Source organism: Exophiala aquamarina (genome assembly GCF_000709125.1).
Source record: "Exophiala aquamarina CBS 119918 chromosome Unknown aczIA-supercont1.5, whole genome shotgun sequence".
Taxonomy (NCBI): domain Eukaryota; kingdom Fungi; phylum Ascomycota; class Eurotiomycetes; order Chaetothyriales; family Herpotrichiellaceae; genus Exophiala; species Exophiala aquamarina.
Genome location: NW_013550583.1, coordinates 1320029 through 1337383, shown reverse-complemented (window position 1 = coordinate 1337383; position 17355 = coordinate 1320029). Strand labels below are relative to the sequence as shown.

Here is a 17355-nt window from a genome sequence, read left to right as displayed (position 1 = left end):
AAGGTGATTTATGGCGTCAGTAGTACGAATGCGAATTCTTGCGACCAACACCACCAATCTGTCTCTTTTGTTTGCTACCGAGTTACTTGACTCCTTTCAAAGCTTCTATCGGACAGGGGCTCAGGCGTTGAAAAGTTGGAGCACTGAGACTAATCACGAGAATCTCATCATTTGCTGTTATCTTGCAACAATCCAGAGCTCGAACTTTGAGCGTTTTGGGCAGGTTGTACCTCTCCATGTCCTCGGGCCCAGACCAATTCTTGTCGGCAGCATCATGGAAGGGACCCGCCTTGGTGCGTGACATGAGATCATTCCCTCCGCTCTTTGTGCTTGCTGAGCGTTCATATGTTCTCATCCTTCCTCACTGATCACAATATTAGGAGGGGAAATTCTGAAATTGCGGCACCAAGGACCGGCTCTTGAGAATCAAGTCGTCACATTTACCACGTCTTCTGCAATTGCCAGATCCGAAGACGCGATCACAACATTCCATCATCAGGTAGCATTGAGAGCTCGAGTCAGTTGTCCCAGGCAGCTGTGAAAGTTATGCCATGACACGGAGTACATCCGAAAGGAGACGGAACTTCATCGCCGAGACCCTCAATGCTTATCAAATATGGGGTAATGATATCTGTTGAAGGGATGACCTTTATGGGTATGTGTCCTACCCCACCAGGCAGTGTTCACGCGATTGATGTGCGTGGCGTGGCTGTCACTGACGGCTTCTACTATCATATCCACTGTCCGAATTTGGGGTGATGGAACTGAGGCCATTTACTCAATCAGTTCCTGCTAATCGGCTTCTAGAGTCTTTATGACTTTTTCTGACGCAGCCTACGTGCCCAAGCAAATATGGCCCTGTCTTTATCGGAATGTCCGAAGCTTCTTGTCGGTACCAGACTTACGCCCGACGACTGGGAGATAGACCACAAGGGAGGCGCAAAAAATGCATCTGAGATTGCACTAGCAGTGTGCAGATGCCGATCCCGAGTGAGAACAAGATAGTATTTTGACCCTTTCTAGGGTGGTGCTGAGATTTTGAACACGTTCCGGCGAATATTGTAACCAGCATTGGAAAGCGCGATGATGGGATCTTTTAGTTTGATCGAACAGTGCACCATAACGTTATCAGAATGCTGCAATCGCGCCTGGGACTCACATAGCTACCTAGTGAGGCTGCGAGATTCAGCTAATGGCATGATCCTGCAGTCCTGGGTGACACATAGAGGATTGATTGTTTCTTCCTGGCTTTGCGGTGCTAACTGAGGAGCTCAATTGGCTTTATGCTGTGCGGTCGCGTCATCCCTTTGCAGAAGTCCTCTGGCGACTCGATTCCCAACTGTTGTTGTGTGTGGATGAACATACAAATAGAACAGTATTTTGAAAGCCCTATCATCGTCTCCATTTGTGTCTTTGAGTGTTGCTGGAGTGCATATCTCTGCTGACGGCAGTGGAGGTGTGCCAGCCGGCCGGGTTACCGATACTTGAACACCGCCAACCGGTTTTGTTAGAATGATATGAAATTCACTCAAGACCAATGAGCCCGTGGTCCTGGGGATCGAGGATCTTTTCGACTTGAGGTCTGGAGTGCCAGCCAGCCGTGCATTTTGGTCAAAGGGAACGCTGTGACGTTGCTGGCCCTTTCTCAGAATCGCCTCTAGACTACAGTCGACTTGTTCAATGCCCATATCAGATTGGCAGAGTATAATGTCGTGCAGACCGATGTTCAGAGATCCTCAGACAGGCTGAGAGCGCCCCACGGACGGGAAAGATGCTATACTAAGACTCGGCAGTCATTGCCTTGATTTGGTCGTGGGGGGCATTTGCCTCAAAGCTTTAGAGGGCAAAGTGTATGAGGTTCTGTCTACCTCTCTGACGGGCGGCATGGATGGGGAACCCCAGCAAAATCAAGCTTGACAGAGAGTGCCGATACTTGCCACAGGTCTTTACCCCAGAATGATCTGGTTTCGATCCGAGCCCGTGCAGATCCCCATTATGTGTACTCAGTACGAAGGGTACGCCTAACACTACCTGCTGCGTTATCAACATCTAGGCGACTCAATGTTCATGGAAACACAGGCAGCTGGTTATTGGGCTCGGGCGTTACCTACGCAACCCAATGAGTACAAGTCGACGGTTGTGGCGGCTTAGACCCGTTTTGGCAAATGAATTGCAGTAAAAAGCCTAGATTCCAAGATCGACGTGGCCACCTTGTGCCTCCCACAGAGTGTATCCCAATGAGATACAACACCTACAAGACCGAGAACAATCCCTGTCAAAGAACCATCAACTGACCATTTCCCCGCAGACGCATCTGGCCGGAATCAAACAAATGACCGAATAATGCCGCGTTCGGCGGTGGAAATGCGGAGATGATAACATCGTCTAGGGGTAGGGCTAATACTGAGGCTAAATTCACCAACAATCAAAGATATCCCCAGTGGACTCTGTAGGGATGCTCCAAGGGCACTAAAGCTGCGGCTCGACTCATATGCCAATATGAGTTAGACCGTTGCCTGTCCATGAGAGTACTCCGTCCACAGGACTCCAGCCGCGGGTGCGGAGTGAAGCACTCGGTATGGAGTATGGAGTATGGAGTATGGAGTACGGAGTAAAGGTGAGTAGAGGAGACATCAAGGCATCTGACTAACATGCAGCACGCCAATTTTGACCCTAACAGTGAGAATCACAATCCGCAACGTATCTAGAATGGTACAAGTTCTTATGTTCGCCTACTGTTAATGTCTGATCTCTAAACTAAGAGTCGGATGGTCAACGACGCAGCGCCCCAAACACTCTCACAAGGCGACTCACTTGGTCTGGACAAGCACTTTCAGGGCATCGAGTGAACAGAACCCCAGACACTGTGCTTGCAAGGTTGCCTGACTGGTGTTATCCCGGCGTGGGAAGCGTGGCCGTCATTGAACGGACGAGGCTACGTCTGGCGTCGAGAACAAGCAACGATAGGAGCTCCATGGCCAACTGCCAAGCGAGAAACATTGTGATCAACTTTGAATTCAGGGTGGGTCATTGACGGATTGTGGTATAGCTTCCTCCAGCTTTACCCCAGACAGATTTCCAGGACGAGACACTCCTCGACCCAGGGCCTGCTTGCCGGAGCCTATCATATACCCAAGAACCAGGCACTGAACCTCGACGTGGGGCCAGGTTGGCCTCTAAAAACCGCGGGCTCCGGCAGTTCGCCCTAGTCGCCCCTAATGGAGCCAGGATTAGCTTCCTGTGTTGTGTTTGCAGTCCTCTGATATAATCTTTGTTCCTTTCGCATGAATCGGCTTCTGCACACAACCTCACCTGATATTGTGAAGCTTCCTTCGACAGCCAGGAGAACGGCTTTCCACTTGAAGTGCCGCGAAGAGCAGATATGACCGACTCACGTGACCAAGGGCTCAAAGCCCACTGGAAATGTATTGCAGCATGTACGTTGGTCAGCATGTGCCCGTTCCAGTACGGGATCGATTTTGGGATCATTGGCGGTCTTCAAGCAATGCCAGGCTTCCTTGCGGTTTGTGCAATTGATCGTATCTCACATGGACTTATTGTTCTAAGCTTTATCAGGTATTTGGCCACGAGGACCCAGACTCACCGATCGGGTACAACATTTCCCACACAAGGCAGCAGCTGATCTCATCCTTTATGATTTTGGGTGCTTTCGCGAGCTCAGCCTGTGGAGGTCCGATTGCAAAATTCATTGGCCGGAAAGCATCTATCTGGCTTGCGAGCTTGCTGTGCGTCATTTCCAATATCATCATGCAGACTACCACTGGCATTGGAGCATTATATTTCGCCCGTCTACTGAACGGTACAGCCAATGGACTCTACTTGACCTTCGCCCAATTGTACTTGAATGAATGTGCTCCAGCAAGGTACCGTGGTCTCGTCATTGGTCTGTTCCAGTCCTGGACATCCATTGGAACTCTAGTTGGGACCATCGTCGACAACTTCACCGTCAAGATTGGAGGACGAAGCTCCTACATCGTCCCTCTTGGAATCATCTACATCGTGCCAGGCCTCTTGTCCATCGGCTTGTTCTTCATCCCCGAATCGCCAAGATGGTATCTCCTTCGAAACGAGACCGAGAAAGGTCGCAAAGCCCTCCATTGGCTCCGCCCGTACCCCGATCTCGTCGACCAGGAAGTCAGCGAAATCCTCGCGGCCATCGAAGCCGAGAGAGCGCTTGCTCAAAGCGCTGATCTTATGGATATGTTCCGAAATCCAGTCGATCGCAGGCGGACACTTCTTTCCTGTGCCGCCATTAGTTTGCAAGCAGCCTCGGGCGCCATGTATATGATCTCATATGGCACCTACTTCTTCGAGATGGCTCAAGTTGGCTCCGCCTTCGAGAATGCCTGTATCCTCGTTGCAGTGGGCGTAGTGGCCATCCTGATCAACAGCGCCATCATCACTCGGTGGGGTCGGAGGAGAGTGTTCCTTACAGTCGGAATGACCCTCTGCGGTATCACCCAGTTGATCATTGCGGTTGTTTACCAACAAAAAGGCCCAAGTACCTCTACCGGAAAGGTGAGTTTGATGCCCTTCCAAAGAACATTCAGGTCGTATCAGATCAACATAGCTAACCTCAGATGAAATTGCTAGGTGATTGTGGGGGTCTCAGTCGTCTACATCGTCGGCTACAACGGCATGGTGGCAACCTATGCCTGGCTCTGCGGCGCCGAATTCCCATCTCAGAGACTGCGAAGCTACACCTTCGGGCTGGCAACGTCCATCGGCTTCCTCGGCGCATGGCTCGCGACATTTACCGCCCCTTACTTCATCAACCCAGACTCCCTCAACTGGGGTCCGAAATACGGCTACATCTGGTTCCCGTCCTGCCTGGTCGGCGCCATCTGGACATTCTTCTTCCTGCCTGAGGTGCAGAACCGTACGTTCGAGGAGATAGACGAGATGGTATGTTGCATCCCCCCCCTTTCCCATTCCCCAGCAGACCCCGCCCTAGAAGACAACCACTGACTTGGAAATTTTAATTAGTTCGAGGCACGCCTCCCAGCACGCAAATTCCGACAATATCGATGCATTGGATCGGTGGCAGCGGTGGCAGCAGCGGCACAGGAGGATTCCGCGGCGCTCGAAAAGGATATTGTCTTGGAACGGGCCAGCCATGAGGAAATGGTGCAGAGGAATGTCAAGGGTGGCACTGAGACGGCTGTGGCACATATCTAAGTATAGTACTTGGCGGAGGACCTGTTCACATGAGAGAAGAGACTCTGCGAGACGTACACGAGGGAGACACCGATTACGACGATTGTTTTGGCTGCTGCTGCTGATCATGATTCAACTCATCCCCGACCGGGGTGGCCTTGAGTGTTATGGACTCAAGTCTTACGGGGGATCTTTGATTCTAGACCCTCATGGGCCCATTGGCCTTTGTGGGTCAAACCCTGCGCGGGCGAGTGCCATCGAAAGATGTCAAACCCTTTAAACACTCTGCAGATGAGCTGACCGAGTTGACCATACAACGTGGGACATCAAATCAAGAGATGCATAGCAATGCACAAGTACGGATGCAGAATGCTCTCTTGGTGGATCATACTCCGATTACCAAATTTAGGTGACACACTGCCCCGAAAAATGTCCCGCCAAGCCTGCTCACTCCTAGAAACGAGTCAGATGATTATAGTGCGAGGAAATGATAATTATAGGAGGAAGTACGAGAATATATCTACATGAGGTAAATACATGCCTTCCGGTAGCGTCTCCTTGTATGATTCTCTGAGAATCGACGTGGAATCATGTAAATTGTCCTTTGGAAGAAGTAATTATGGTCTTTCTCCGCACACAGTAGTGGGTAGAAAACGGGTGTCGTGCACAGAGCTGTCCTCACCAGTCGTGGTAATATTCCTCTTTTCAACCCGCGTACACAGTTATCGGAGGTTGAGCGAAGCGGCAAGGCGGGATGGGATGCGATGGATGTGGAAAGGGTCGGCAGACTGGCGTTGCGAAGAAAAAGTTGCGGCAGTCCTGTGAGCTTCCTGACTCCCCCAGAGCTCTCATTCGTCCCTAGTCGGAGAAGTCTATGCGCTCTTCTTTGCGGAAACGGCACTTGCTCCAGCAAAGACGGCCTCGTCGCGGTCCCAGATGAGGGTCAAAGCCGTGGCAAACGGACCAAGCAGGGCGACTCTGCCAACAAGGTCCAACACCGTGCCGATGCCGATAGAGTTCGAGTCGCCGTGGCTCGCGCCTGCCACGGGTTTAGCATAGCGGCTCGCGAGAGCCCAGATGAGGAATGCTGTTGCGAAAATACTATAGTCATACTGAAGGAACCACTTGGCACCCTCGGCGACGGTGGCGGCTTTGGTGTCGGAGAACGGGTTAGGCGGAATAAATACGCTGAGTGGGTTGAGCTCGCTTTGTGCAAACACAGTGAACATGCCAGGACAGAAGACGCCTGCGCAGAGTGAGAGCGTCATCGTTGCGAGATGAGCTGGCACACTGATGGCCAGCGCGAACTTGTAGACGTGGCGGAGCAGTGGTAGCTGATTGGCGAGGGCATCGGCCTCGCTTTGATAAGTGATCGTTGGCCAGAACACTGCCTTCCAGATGAACGTGTACACGGTCACCCAGAGTGGGAAGGGCTGCCAAACCAAGATGGCGGTGATCTTAGAGGAAACGGATAGCATGCTCGGTGCAGGAAGCGACATCAGGACTGTCGGTAGAATCAGGCCAATGATCGTCCCAAATGGAATCCCCGTCAGGAGGCCCTCGGGGATCGCCAAATCTGACGGCGTGAGAGCTTTCGCCGAAATAATTAGTGGCGAGGTGAAGAGATAAAGAGTCAGGTAGACTGGTCCTATCACGGCTAAGCCAACCACCTGGATGAGAAGGCCCCAGGCCGTCGTGCTAGAATCGCCCATTTATTCTGGTCAGTGTGCTGGGCATCACAGGAGAAGTCTTCAGGAGAAGTCTTCAGGCAACTATCTGGTTGCAATCCCAGATTGGATTTGGGGATGAGGGCAGATGACTTACAAGGAGACTACTCGCCCACTGTTCATATTCCTCAATCCCTCGAGTACCATCACGGTCCAAAACGCGACGCCTTGGGCGCCAAAGACGAAGCCGATCAAGCTGGCAGCAGGGTTCTCGCCATCAACTATGGGCCAGAAGAAGACGAGCAGCGTTGAAAGCAAGCTATCTGGCGAATCATAGCCGGTAAAACTCGTCGGAAACGATTTTGTGGTCCATGTGTTATGTGTCGGAAGGAGATGCTTGTCTCGATGCTCAACGATCGTTGGGAACAGTGTGTTGGACTCGCCGAAGAGATGGAGAGATGCGAACCCAAGGCCGATCAAGGCGGCGACGGCGCCGCGAGAAAGTGTGAGCAACGCCATATTCAATGGGAGTAACGTCTGGAAGTCTGGACAGATTAATTTTTAGAATTGTTGTGATGATTTGAGGGGCCGATTGGGGCCTAAATAACTGTCTTGGGTTCCGGCAAGGTGTGCCAGAGTGAGACTCGACCTTAATGTTAATGATCACAACACATTACATACGTAGATACATCGAGATGTTCGAGTCGTTTGCCCTTAGCAGCGGAACACGCGGGTGTCAAACCTTCCGACAGCCGAGGAGTCAGTCGCAAACTAGCCCACGCGTTGCCGGGAGCACTGTCTACCCCCCTGATCAGCAGATTATGTCTGCCTCGGTATTGAGCATATCAAGTTTAGAAAGTGGAACTGATTGTCAAGAGTACTCGTAGGTATTTAATGATGACCTGGATGTCAGAGGCTCGGTAACGACAAATAGACAAGCCTTGGCTCGATACTGTCATGTCTCTGGCTGCGAAGGAAGGGCCAAAATCGCAAATATTACTGTTGCTTCTCGGTTGCTCTGTATAGTAATTCATTCACGCCGAGCTATTGCGGTCACGACATTACCTGGCAAGACTGCTAGCCTTGCGCTGTTCTTTCCCTGTACGCCAGGGTATCATGATCTATCCAGCCCGCACCCACTTCTAAACCGGGAAAGAAACCCATTGAGACCAACTCTGTCAAATGTTTTGATACAACAGTCTTTCATTTTAACCACACCTGCTCAAAAACTCCAGCTAGAGGCTTTCGGTCGCACATTTCCTCCATCAACTTTTCACTCACTGGTGTGATGAGCGGACTCCAGCGTCCGAACCTCGTTTTCGCCCAGTCGAGTGCGAAATGATGAGTGCGCAAGAATTCGGGGAGCTGACGCTGTTGTGATTGCGTGCCGGCACCAGAAGAAGCAATATTCGGCCCCATTTTCCATCGACTCTCATATAGTGTAGGCCCCATCGCGAGATGCTCCAGAGCAGGGCGGTTTCGTCCGACCAGTGCTGGGAAGACCCACTCGACGAATTTGGTTGCATATTCTTTGATGGTGTAGTCGCCCAACTGACTGAATACCTGATTCTCGGGGAAATTGCGAATATGAATTGTTCGAAGATGTTGGAGTGTCGGGAGGAGCGTTCTTCGGAGGCGGACGATCTCGTTATTCCATGGGAAACCAATGCCCAGCTCGACAATGTTGGGGCAAAGACTGGCAATGTCATTAATTGATTCTTCCCAGATATCTTGACTGTAGCCTCCGACACCGAACGGACGCGATGTATCTATGCTTAAATGTTCCCGTGGTTGGATTCGGGATTCTAGGACCAAAGTCCGGATCGTCCGCCCATGCTCTGCAATGAGTGCTGAAGGACGTTCGAGGAACGTTGCGTTCTCAAAGAGCAGCGAAAGGCTCTCGAGACCAACGAAAGAGGCCAGGAAGCGTACCATAGAGTCCTTCAGTGCATTTGTAGGCTGCTCGTGGCGGAAGAAGAAGTGTTTCAATGATGGGGAGACTGCTGGCGATCGCGGTGCATCTGGAGAAGACGACACCCAATGGAACGTCCCGGCAATTGACTCAAGCAGCTCAGCGCTTCCCGGGCAGGATTCCAGAGTCAGTTTTTCAAGCTGGCAGAAAAACAAGGCTTGTGGGATCGAGTCCGGTCGAAGCATATCCAGAGACAGCCCGTGCAAACTCAGTTCCCGGAGTCGAGGCAAGTTGTCCAAGGAATATGCGGACGTGAAGAAGCTTTCATGTGGCTGTGGCAAATTCTCGAGGAAACCAAGCTTATTGCGATGGTATTCATCAATCAGATGCCTCTCTTGGCCAAGCCGAAGCCTTTCTAGTGTACCTTTATTCTCGCAAAGCAATCTCACCAAGGATTCCCCTTCGTTAATATTATGGCACTCCAGGCTTTGCAAGGTTTTCGGGGAGAGGTTACCTTGTGGTGATGACTCTAACTCGTAGAAAGCCAGATGCTTCAATGTATAGTTGTGTCTCCGGGTCAATACTTCGAGCATCTGCGCCTGCATTGGTGCTGGGTGGAGGAAGCTGTAATAGTCAACACCTACATGCACTCGAGTTTGGCAGAACTCACGCAAATCGTTTCAGCTGATTTGTAGGTACTTTATCTAAGATATCATGCACAAAATCCTCCGCGGTGCCTGCATCTGACCGCCTCCTCCGTATATGTGTATCGTTTCTCTTTCGAATCATCGCACCATTTCTGACCGTAAGATCTCGCATCGATTGGGTCACGGGTGCCCGCAAAGCACGCGATCCGACGGTTCTGGCTGATCTCGAAGGGACTTCAACATCCACATTGTGGTAGAGGCGGCGCATAGTCACGTCCTCGAGGATACGACAGGTTCGAGAAAGGTGGTAGAGATCTCTGCGTCTGTCCAGCTAACGAGGGTCAGCCCTTGACGTTTGAAAATGAGTCGCGCTGTACTTACATGGGATATGATGTTCAGCTTGAGCTCGCCAGGAAGATCGAGCAACCAGCAAGGCTGCAAGGGAAGGGATGTTGTCATGGTATGGTGTGCTCACTCCCAAGAAGATCACTGTTGAATGCTAGAATAAATTTCAGGTTTGGTATGCTTGTTAGATAGGCCTGATGGTCAAATATCTACAATGTGCTCATAACCTGCGTGTGTGTAGATATACCGGCCGATCAAAAAGTGGCAATGGCTAGGAGAGGCAATTTGAACGAATCCTAGTGTATTGCAATGGAATGAAGGGCCCGGGAACTATGCGGGAGCAAGGGATATTATTATGTCAGATTAGCATTCAAGTACGATACTGTCAGCTACTCCTCATACGTGCGCAGAGGAGTCTTGATGGAACATTTTGAGGACAAACGAGATAAGGAAATATTTGGACGAGTTGTCCCTTTAGAGTGGACGGGTAGAGAGCCAGTTAGAAGATGACACCCATCGTGAGTTCTGAACTTCGGATCCTCTGAAGACATGCTAATTTGATGCAACAGCGGTGATCCCAAGGAAGCCGACACGGGTTCAACACGAGAGGACGTGAGTGGGGGAAGGAAATATTGTTGGAATGAGTACGAATTCGGAGTGCAAAAGCGTGTTGACGTGGACTTGCCTTTCTGACCAGGGTAGTGAGTGGGTGGGATCGGAGGGACCATCAGGCACGTTTTGACTCAGCTATGATTCGGCTTGGTGGGCGGTGGATCTTCTCATTGATAGGGATGTGGATCGTCCCGGCATGTCGGCCTCCAAGGCGTTGGGTGGCAGATGATGGACTTGGGCGTCAGGCTCAGCCTCACGAATCGTCGGGTTGACCGCCTGTACCGCACCTTTATGCGTAATTCATACTTGTCATCTCTGGCAATTCTCTAGCGATGCGCGGTGAAGCGCATATATCTGAAAATGGAATGACACGCGAGAGAAACTCTGCATCGTATGTAATCGTGCAGCCGAGTTGCACTGGAATTCCATAGGGTCTGATCACTCGCTTCCGCGGCTGAGAAACACCGAAACGCTCACATAGGCAAAGCCAAGTGCAAGGTCCTCAGTGGGAATCGCTTAGGAGTGGTTCCCCGTGGCAATTGGCTTGGATTTATTTTAGAATGTACGATCGCATTTGGAACAATCCCTGTTCAACTTTTGGGTAGTACTCGAATGTTTCTCTGATTAGTCAAGCGCTATGCCGGTGAGAAAGCATTTTCAGCAAGAGCGAGCGCAAGCCGATTTCGATGGATATATGTAAGCTTGAAGGGGGTGGTCGAAGGAGAAGGACCAGCACCCAACGAGATACCGTCATTGGGATTAGTCACATAACGCGCAAGTCAGGTGGTCTTCGGCTGCGGGAGCTTCCTCCTCAGCCACAACACCAAGCACCAGCCATAGCAACCAGCCACAGCGGAAGTGGAGAAATGTATTTCCAGCTTGGTCGACCTTGTCAATTAACATCAATTGGTACGACTTACAAAGGTACAGACTCCCTGGACCAGATCAATCTCTACAGTGGTTGACTGTGAATCCTCAATTAATTACTATATTTATCATCGCTAAAAGAAACAAGTCTTGCAGCCTTTGTACATGTGGCCGGCCTTGATCATCTCTGCCGCTGACTGATTGATTGTCTGCTCGGCCTGAGCAGCCTCAACACGAGATTGTCGTGAACTCCATTGGACTTTTGGACCTGAAAGTCGCGTTGTGGTAGTTTCATCTAGCAACAGATTCGCAGCGCTGAACGCTTGCTCTTGTAGGAAGCTCAAAGAGAGGCTACGTCAAGGAATACTGTGAATGACTGGCTGGGGAGGCAACCAGCTTGTTTAATGTGAGTGATGTACTGTACTGTTGTGAATGCTTTCATCTGGTCGATCTGCTGGACAATCAGTCATGCATACAAGGCGGTTGGGGATGTCGATATGCCCGAAATTCATAGTGAAGTATTGCCATGCGTTTCTTGCCAGGAACAAGCAGCAACAAACTTGATCGAGCATCGTTCTTGCCGCTGTGGCGCCCGCGCTCCTCTCTATGTCCTTTTCATTTTGGACCTTTCATTTCATTATGGAGCGGGCAAACTCAGACGACAGTCTGAACAGCCGTCTCAGAATAGCCTCCCTCAATTCCAACCTCAATCGCTTCCTGAAGCTGGTGGACCCCCCAAAGACTAACGCGACCGACATTAGATCTGTTCTCAAGACACCCCGAGATGAAGAGGAGGACCTGAAAGCATCAGCCTGCTCTGGTACACCAGCTCTTCTTCAGCGTCACATCGATAAGGCCGAAGAGCTAGGACAGCCATCAAACTTCTCTCACTCCAAAGCCTTGACCTCTTCGGCACAAATGGATCGGAAGTTGAGACAGAACAAGCCTCGCTTGCTGCTTATGGGCCAAAGAAGGTAGTCAGCTAACACCCCGTTGACTTCAGAGTCTTCTCTGACAGAAAATAGAAGCGGCAAATCGTCCATTACCAGCGTTGTCTTTCACAAGATGCCCCCGCAAGAAACCTTGTTCCTAGAATCTACGACTCGCATCCAGAAAGACTCCATGCACTCCTTCATGGACTTTCAAGTATGGGACTTCCCTGGGCAACTAGACTATTTCGACCCGACCTTTGACACAACCGAGATCTTCTCAGAGATAGGTGCCCTGGTGTGGGTGATCGATGCCCAAGATGACTACTCCGATTCCTTGAACCGATTGACCACCACCATTCTCAATCTGCAAACTACATTCCCTCATATCAATGTCGAAGTCTTTGTCCACAAGATTGATAGTCTCAATGAAGAGTTCAAGGCGGATATTTTCCAGGACATTGTCCAGAGAGTTGGTGATGAGCTTAGTGATCAAGGCTACATCAACCCAAATGTCAGTTATCATCTCACCTCGATTTACGACCACTCGATCTTCGAGGCATTCAGTAAAGTCATTCAGAAGCTGATTCCTCAACTCGATACCCTTGAAAATCTCCTGGACATGATTGTCAACAGCTGTGGTATGGCAAAAGCCTACCTCTTCGACATTCTTAGCAAAATCTACGTCGCCAGCGACACAAGGCCCGTTGACATGGAGGTGTATGAGATGTGCTCCGACTACATTGACGTCATAGTCGATATCACCGACCTCTTCTCTTACGAGCGCAGTCAGAAGAAGGTCTTGGGGGAACAAATGGAGGAAGCCGAATCCTCCATGACCATTCAAGATGGTACCATGATTTACTTGAAAGAGATGAATCGGTAAGTGATTCAAGCTCGTGAATCTGCAGTTCTGATCGTTCTCAGCTATCTTTGCTTGGTGGCTTACATCAAGAATGCCGACGCGAAAGACAAGAAAGGGCTCATCGACTATAACGTTCACGTTTTTCAAGATGCGATCAACAAAGTGTTTGAGCGTGCGTGGGAGAAAGATAAGACAGCTGAGAATGGGGATTCAGACCAGAGGTCGGTTAAGTCTGCCGCACAGACCCAGCTAGAGTCTCAGTTGGTACGGTAAGAATCGCTCGAAATGAGAGGCTCCGGTGAGCAGATACATACAACCGAGTAGGGTAAACTTTGCTTTGTAAAACAGAAATCTTGACTATGTGGGTATGTGCATGGAAAGTAAGCTGAACAAAAAGCACCCTTGTTTGTTGTGCCCCAAACGGGACGGACGGTGTGCCAGGAAGAGGCCACGAGCCCAGGCACAATTCATCAGTGCTTCGCAATTAGAGCACATAGCTTAAGGAGGACTGGAATACGATTCCCCCCCAACACAGTCTCTCTCCATATTAAACTTCAGCTGTGAACCGAACCATAAGGAGAATTTCAGATCGATATCAGTTTCTGGCTGAGGAGGAGCGGATAAGGATATCCGGATGCCAAGCCTAACCCCAAATCTCGTCAGACTTGCGATTCTCGTCATGGTGAGCACAACCTCATGCGTCTACATGCAGCAGCGCTACACAATTGAAGCAGAGAATCCTATCAGTCTTCTTGGCGACGTTGATGCCATCGATATTCTCGGTGACGACCTTCAACAGACCAAGGAGAGTGGTGGTGCCGCTGCCCAATCCCCGAGACCATCCCTTAACCCTCGGATTCAATTTTTACGCCTGTCCGCCATTGTGAGAGGAAGACAGGGTACACCTGGATCAATCCCGCCATATCAGCCAGCGGCACCATCGTTGTATCGCAATACTAGCGGTGATTCAGACGGAGTTGATATCTGGGACACGCGAGAGCCTTCGCCTTTGCGCAACCTTCTGTATTCGAACTGGCCGCGTGGGTATGACTCACCACAAGTTCGACCGAACAACCTAAACCAGCAGCGCAATTTTCAACGTCTCAATTCAACACTCCCACAAAGGCCCAAAAGGATGCCGCAAACTGGGTTTCAAGCTTTGATCCTATGCGGCCCTGGCATCGGCCTCAGCACTTTCACCAGTGTGCCGGCTGAATTCCCCAAGGCTCTGGTTGAAATTGCAAATCGGCCCATGGTATGGTATGTCTTGGACTGGTGTTATCGAATGGGTGTGACCGACATTACTTTGATCACGCCGCCAACATCAAAAGCGCCGATCGCAGCCGCTCTTGCCCAGAACCCGTATTTGACGTCACTCCCTTCGCCATCGCCTGATCTCCTCGCGCCAAAAGATCTAGAGTTTACTACGCCGACAGCGGAATTGATCAGATTGCCAGAGGTCCAAGCAGCGATCCAGTCGGATTTCTTACTGCTACCTTGCGATTTGATCTGTGGTATATCTGGGGATGTCTTCCTCGAAACCTACTTGACTAGACTCGGTGGACCTGGTGGAATCGGTAGCGCCTCGGGTTCGGGCGTCGACCCTGCACGGAAAGACTTGTTCGCTCTGGGAGGCGAACACCGCGGTCGATGTGGTGGTCTTTCAATATGGTATAATACCATTGATCGCGAGGAGAGTGTCAAGGGCGAGGAGTGCGATTTCATGTGTACCACGAAACTCGACTCCGAACACGATATTCCACTGTCAAAGTCCTCTGCAGTACAAAGGCTAGGCATTCTTCGGAAACTCGTCTGGGCCATGCCAATGTCTGAACTCTGGGACCAAGCCGAGCAGGATAAATCTTGGAAAATCCGGCATTCTCTCCTCAGAAAGCACGGCGCGATCAAGTGCATGACCAAATATCGTGATTCTCATATCTACGTATTCCCTTACTGGGTCAAAGAGTTTGCAAAGTTGAACGAGGACTTCGAATCTGTCAGCGAAGACTTGGTGGGAACCTGGGCCAAAGCTGAATGGAGAAAGCCGAGCTATCGTGCTCAGCACGGCGCCAGGAAGATTTTCAATCACTCGGCTACCGCTCGGGGGGTCATCCAGCCACACGAAAGACCGATCGAAGAGGAAATTGACCTGTTGTCATTGAGCAGCACCCAAGTAAGCACGCCACCGCCGCTACAAGCCGTCGTCCACCTGCGAACAGCCCGCCTTGCATCAAGAGTCCAAGCGGATCCAGAAGATAGCATCCTGTCTCCGGACAATCAATCTGATACAGCCGACGAAGATGGACCTGTGCCCACGCTACCACCGATTCTCTCATACATTCTTCCTTCATCTCCAGATGCAACACTCGTCCGACGTGCGGATACCACACCACTCGTGCTCTCTGTGTCCCTGGCCCTGGCAAAGCTGCCGTCGGTCGAAGAGTCACTTGCCCTCAAGCAAGCCGCCTCTCCTTTTGCTCATCAAGCTAAGGTTCACCCGACAACAATTGTTGCCCCACGGGTGACGGTTTCGCGTTCTGACACACTCATCGACAGCAATAGCACCATAGCCACGCAATGCGTCATCAAATCAAGCGTGATTGGAGCGTCGGTCTCAATTGGAACGGGGACACGCATCACAGGTTGTGTGATCATGGACGGTGTCACGATCGGGGAAAAGTGTGTCTTGACGAACACGGTGGTGGGCAAAAAGGCTAAGATTGGAAGTAAATCAACACTGCAGAATTGTGAGGTACAAGATGGCAATGTCGTGGCTGCAGGGGTGGAAGGGAAGGGCGAAAAGTACCTCATTGGCGGTCTTGAAGATGAAGTGGAGGGTGGAGACGAACTGGGATTCGATGATGACGCAGGAGGTAGTGGCGAAGCTGATGATGATGAAGGGCAAGACTCTGAATGACTTTGAGGTTGCGGACCAGAGTTGAACGGCACCTGAGACACACGAGTACACACCGTTCGGTGTGCTCCTCCTTCCCACAGCGAGCCTTCGGTGATATTTCGCTCAAGGCATGGAGGTTTTAAGGAGAATGCTGAAACCCTTCACGTGTATGTTGGGATAGAAACACGCCTCTATGGCCATAGATTTCCACACCCACGCATCTTATTGTGCACATTGCATGGAATTGCCTATCAGGAGGAAATGCACACTTAGCTGAGCCAATTGCGAAGCAGAGTGGTAGGTGTCTTGCACATCCACTGGGAGTGTCGATACAGCCTCTGCACCTGTAACTTTCTGGGCCGGCCAGCGTTCTTTTGTGAGACTAAGCTGTTCTTCTTTGCCTTCTCCAGGCCACGATTTGCACTTCATCCTCACCTGTCACCATCCACCTGCAGATTCAGATACTCTGAATAGATCTGGGGTGGGGGTTAAAGCCCCTGCTGGCGGCACTCGTTCAAAAGTCGATGTATCTTTATCCTCTTACCAATGTTCCCAGGTCTTTTGAAAAGACCTTCTGCACCTTTAAATCCCTCCATGCGAGAGATTCATTTTTATGCGCCCACCAGTGCCTCCCAACTGTTGACCGGCCATCCTACGTCTTTGATCTCCCACTATAAGGCAGATTGCCCAGCACCAGAGGTGGTGGCCATGCCGGTTGTAAGGGAAGGAGAGGCGGAAGGGGGCAAGAGAGCCGACTGGAAATACTTGTTGATTGTCCTCGATGACTGCAAGGCCGGAAAAGAATGGAGAGGAGATAGTATTCGGTCTCTTTGAAGGAGTCAAGATCTGCTCAAGTCAACTAGCCAAGGACCAGTCCTGCCTCCTCACTGCGTGAGGATACAGGGACACGTCAGGAAGTCTGCACGATACTGCTAGCCGACTTATCTTGATGACATGCCTACCTATTGCTCGGTTATTCAAGTGAAATAAGACAAAGGAGGGACTTCGTGCGCTCATCGGCGCGAGTGCTAGTGGGTATCTTATTGCCCACGCGATCCCAGGCAAGCCACCTCGCACTGACGCGATTAGACGCGCAGGCAGTGGGTGGCGTGATGAAGTCGATAAGAGAATCTTGGGAGCTAAAAAGTGCAAAGCAACAACAACAACAACAACAACAACAACAGTGTGGGGCGTTCAACTTCATCACCATGAGTCCGCGACTGTTTTGGGGATGAATGGCGGCGCGAACGGACCCGCAAAATGGAGAACCGGATTGTGCCCGCCGACGTGTGGAGAGGACAGCCCGCAACTGCGGTCTTTTATAACTGCCAGTGCGAAAACTGGCGCAAAATTATCCGAGTGTTAATTGACTCTAGAAGCGAAGTACTGGAATAGACATCGCTGACAACGTCTCGCTAGAGACCCGAAGTCTAGAGA

The 17355-nt window shown here is 50.8% G+C and overlaps 5 protein-coding genes across 5 annotated transcripts; 3 read left to right on the top strand and 2 right to left on the bottom strand.

The window, feature by feature from the left end:
• Positions 1–3382: 3382 nt before the first annotated feature.
• Positions 3383–5199, top strand: A1O9_07143 (uncharacterized protein; the record flags this gene model as incomplete). Its single annotated transcript, XM_013404089.1, has 4 exons — positions 3383–3523; positions 3577–4539; positions 4615–4926; positions 5008–5199. 4 exons carry the CDS (start codon positions 3383–3385, stop codon positions 5197–5199), a joined length of 1608 nt encoding a protein of 535 aa, XP_013259543.1.
• An 851-nt stretch (positions 5200–6050) lies between these two features.
• On the bottom strand, positions 6051–7364 carry A1O9_07142 (uncharacterized protein; the record flags this gene model as incomplete). Its single annotated transcript, XM_013404088.1, has 2 exons — positions 6051–6876; positions 7003–7364. The coding sequence occupies 2 exons, from the start codon at positions 7362–7364 to the stop codon at positions 6051–6053; spliced, it is 1188 nt and encodes a 395-aa protein (XP_013259542.1).
• Positions 7365–8048: 684 nt separating this feature from the next.
• A1O9_07141 (uncharacterized protein) lies at positions 8049–9863 on the bottom strand (the record flags this gene model as incomplete). The annotated part of the gene is made up of 3 exons (XM_013404087.1): positions 8049–9381; positions 9428–9735; positions 9786–9863. The coding sequence occupies 3 exons, from the start codon at positions 9861–9863 to the stop codon at positions 8049–8051; spliced, it is 1719 nt and encodes a 572-aa protein (XP_013259541.1).
• Positions 9864–12146: 2283 nt separating this feature from the next.
• A1O9_07140 (uncharacterized protein) lies at positions 12147–13295 on the top strand (the record flags this gene model as incomplete). Its single annotated transcript, XM_013404086.1, has 3 exons — positions 12147–12205; positions 12257–13039; positions 13085–13295. 3 exons carry the CDS (start codon positions 12147–12149, stop codon positions 13293–13295), a joined length of 1053 nt encoding a protein of 350 aa, XP_013259540.1.
• A 406-nt stretch (positions 13296–13701) lies between these two features.
• Positions 13702–15939, top strand: A1O9_07139 (uncharacterized protein; the record flags this gene model as incomplete). Its single annotated transcript, XM_013404085.1, has 1 exon — positions 13702–15939. One exon carries the CDS (start codon positions 13702–13704, stop codon positions 15937–15939), a length of 2238 nt encoding a protein of 745 aa, XP_013259539.1.
• Positions 15940–17355: the final 1416 nt, after the last annotated feature.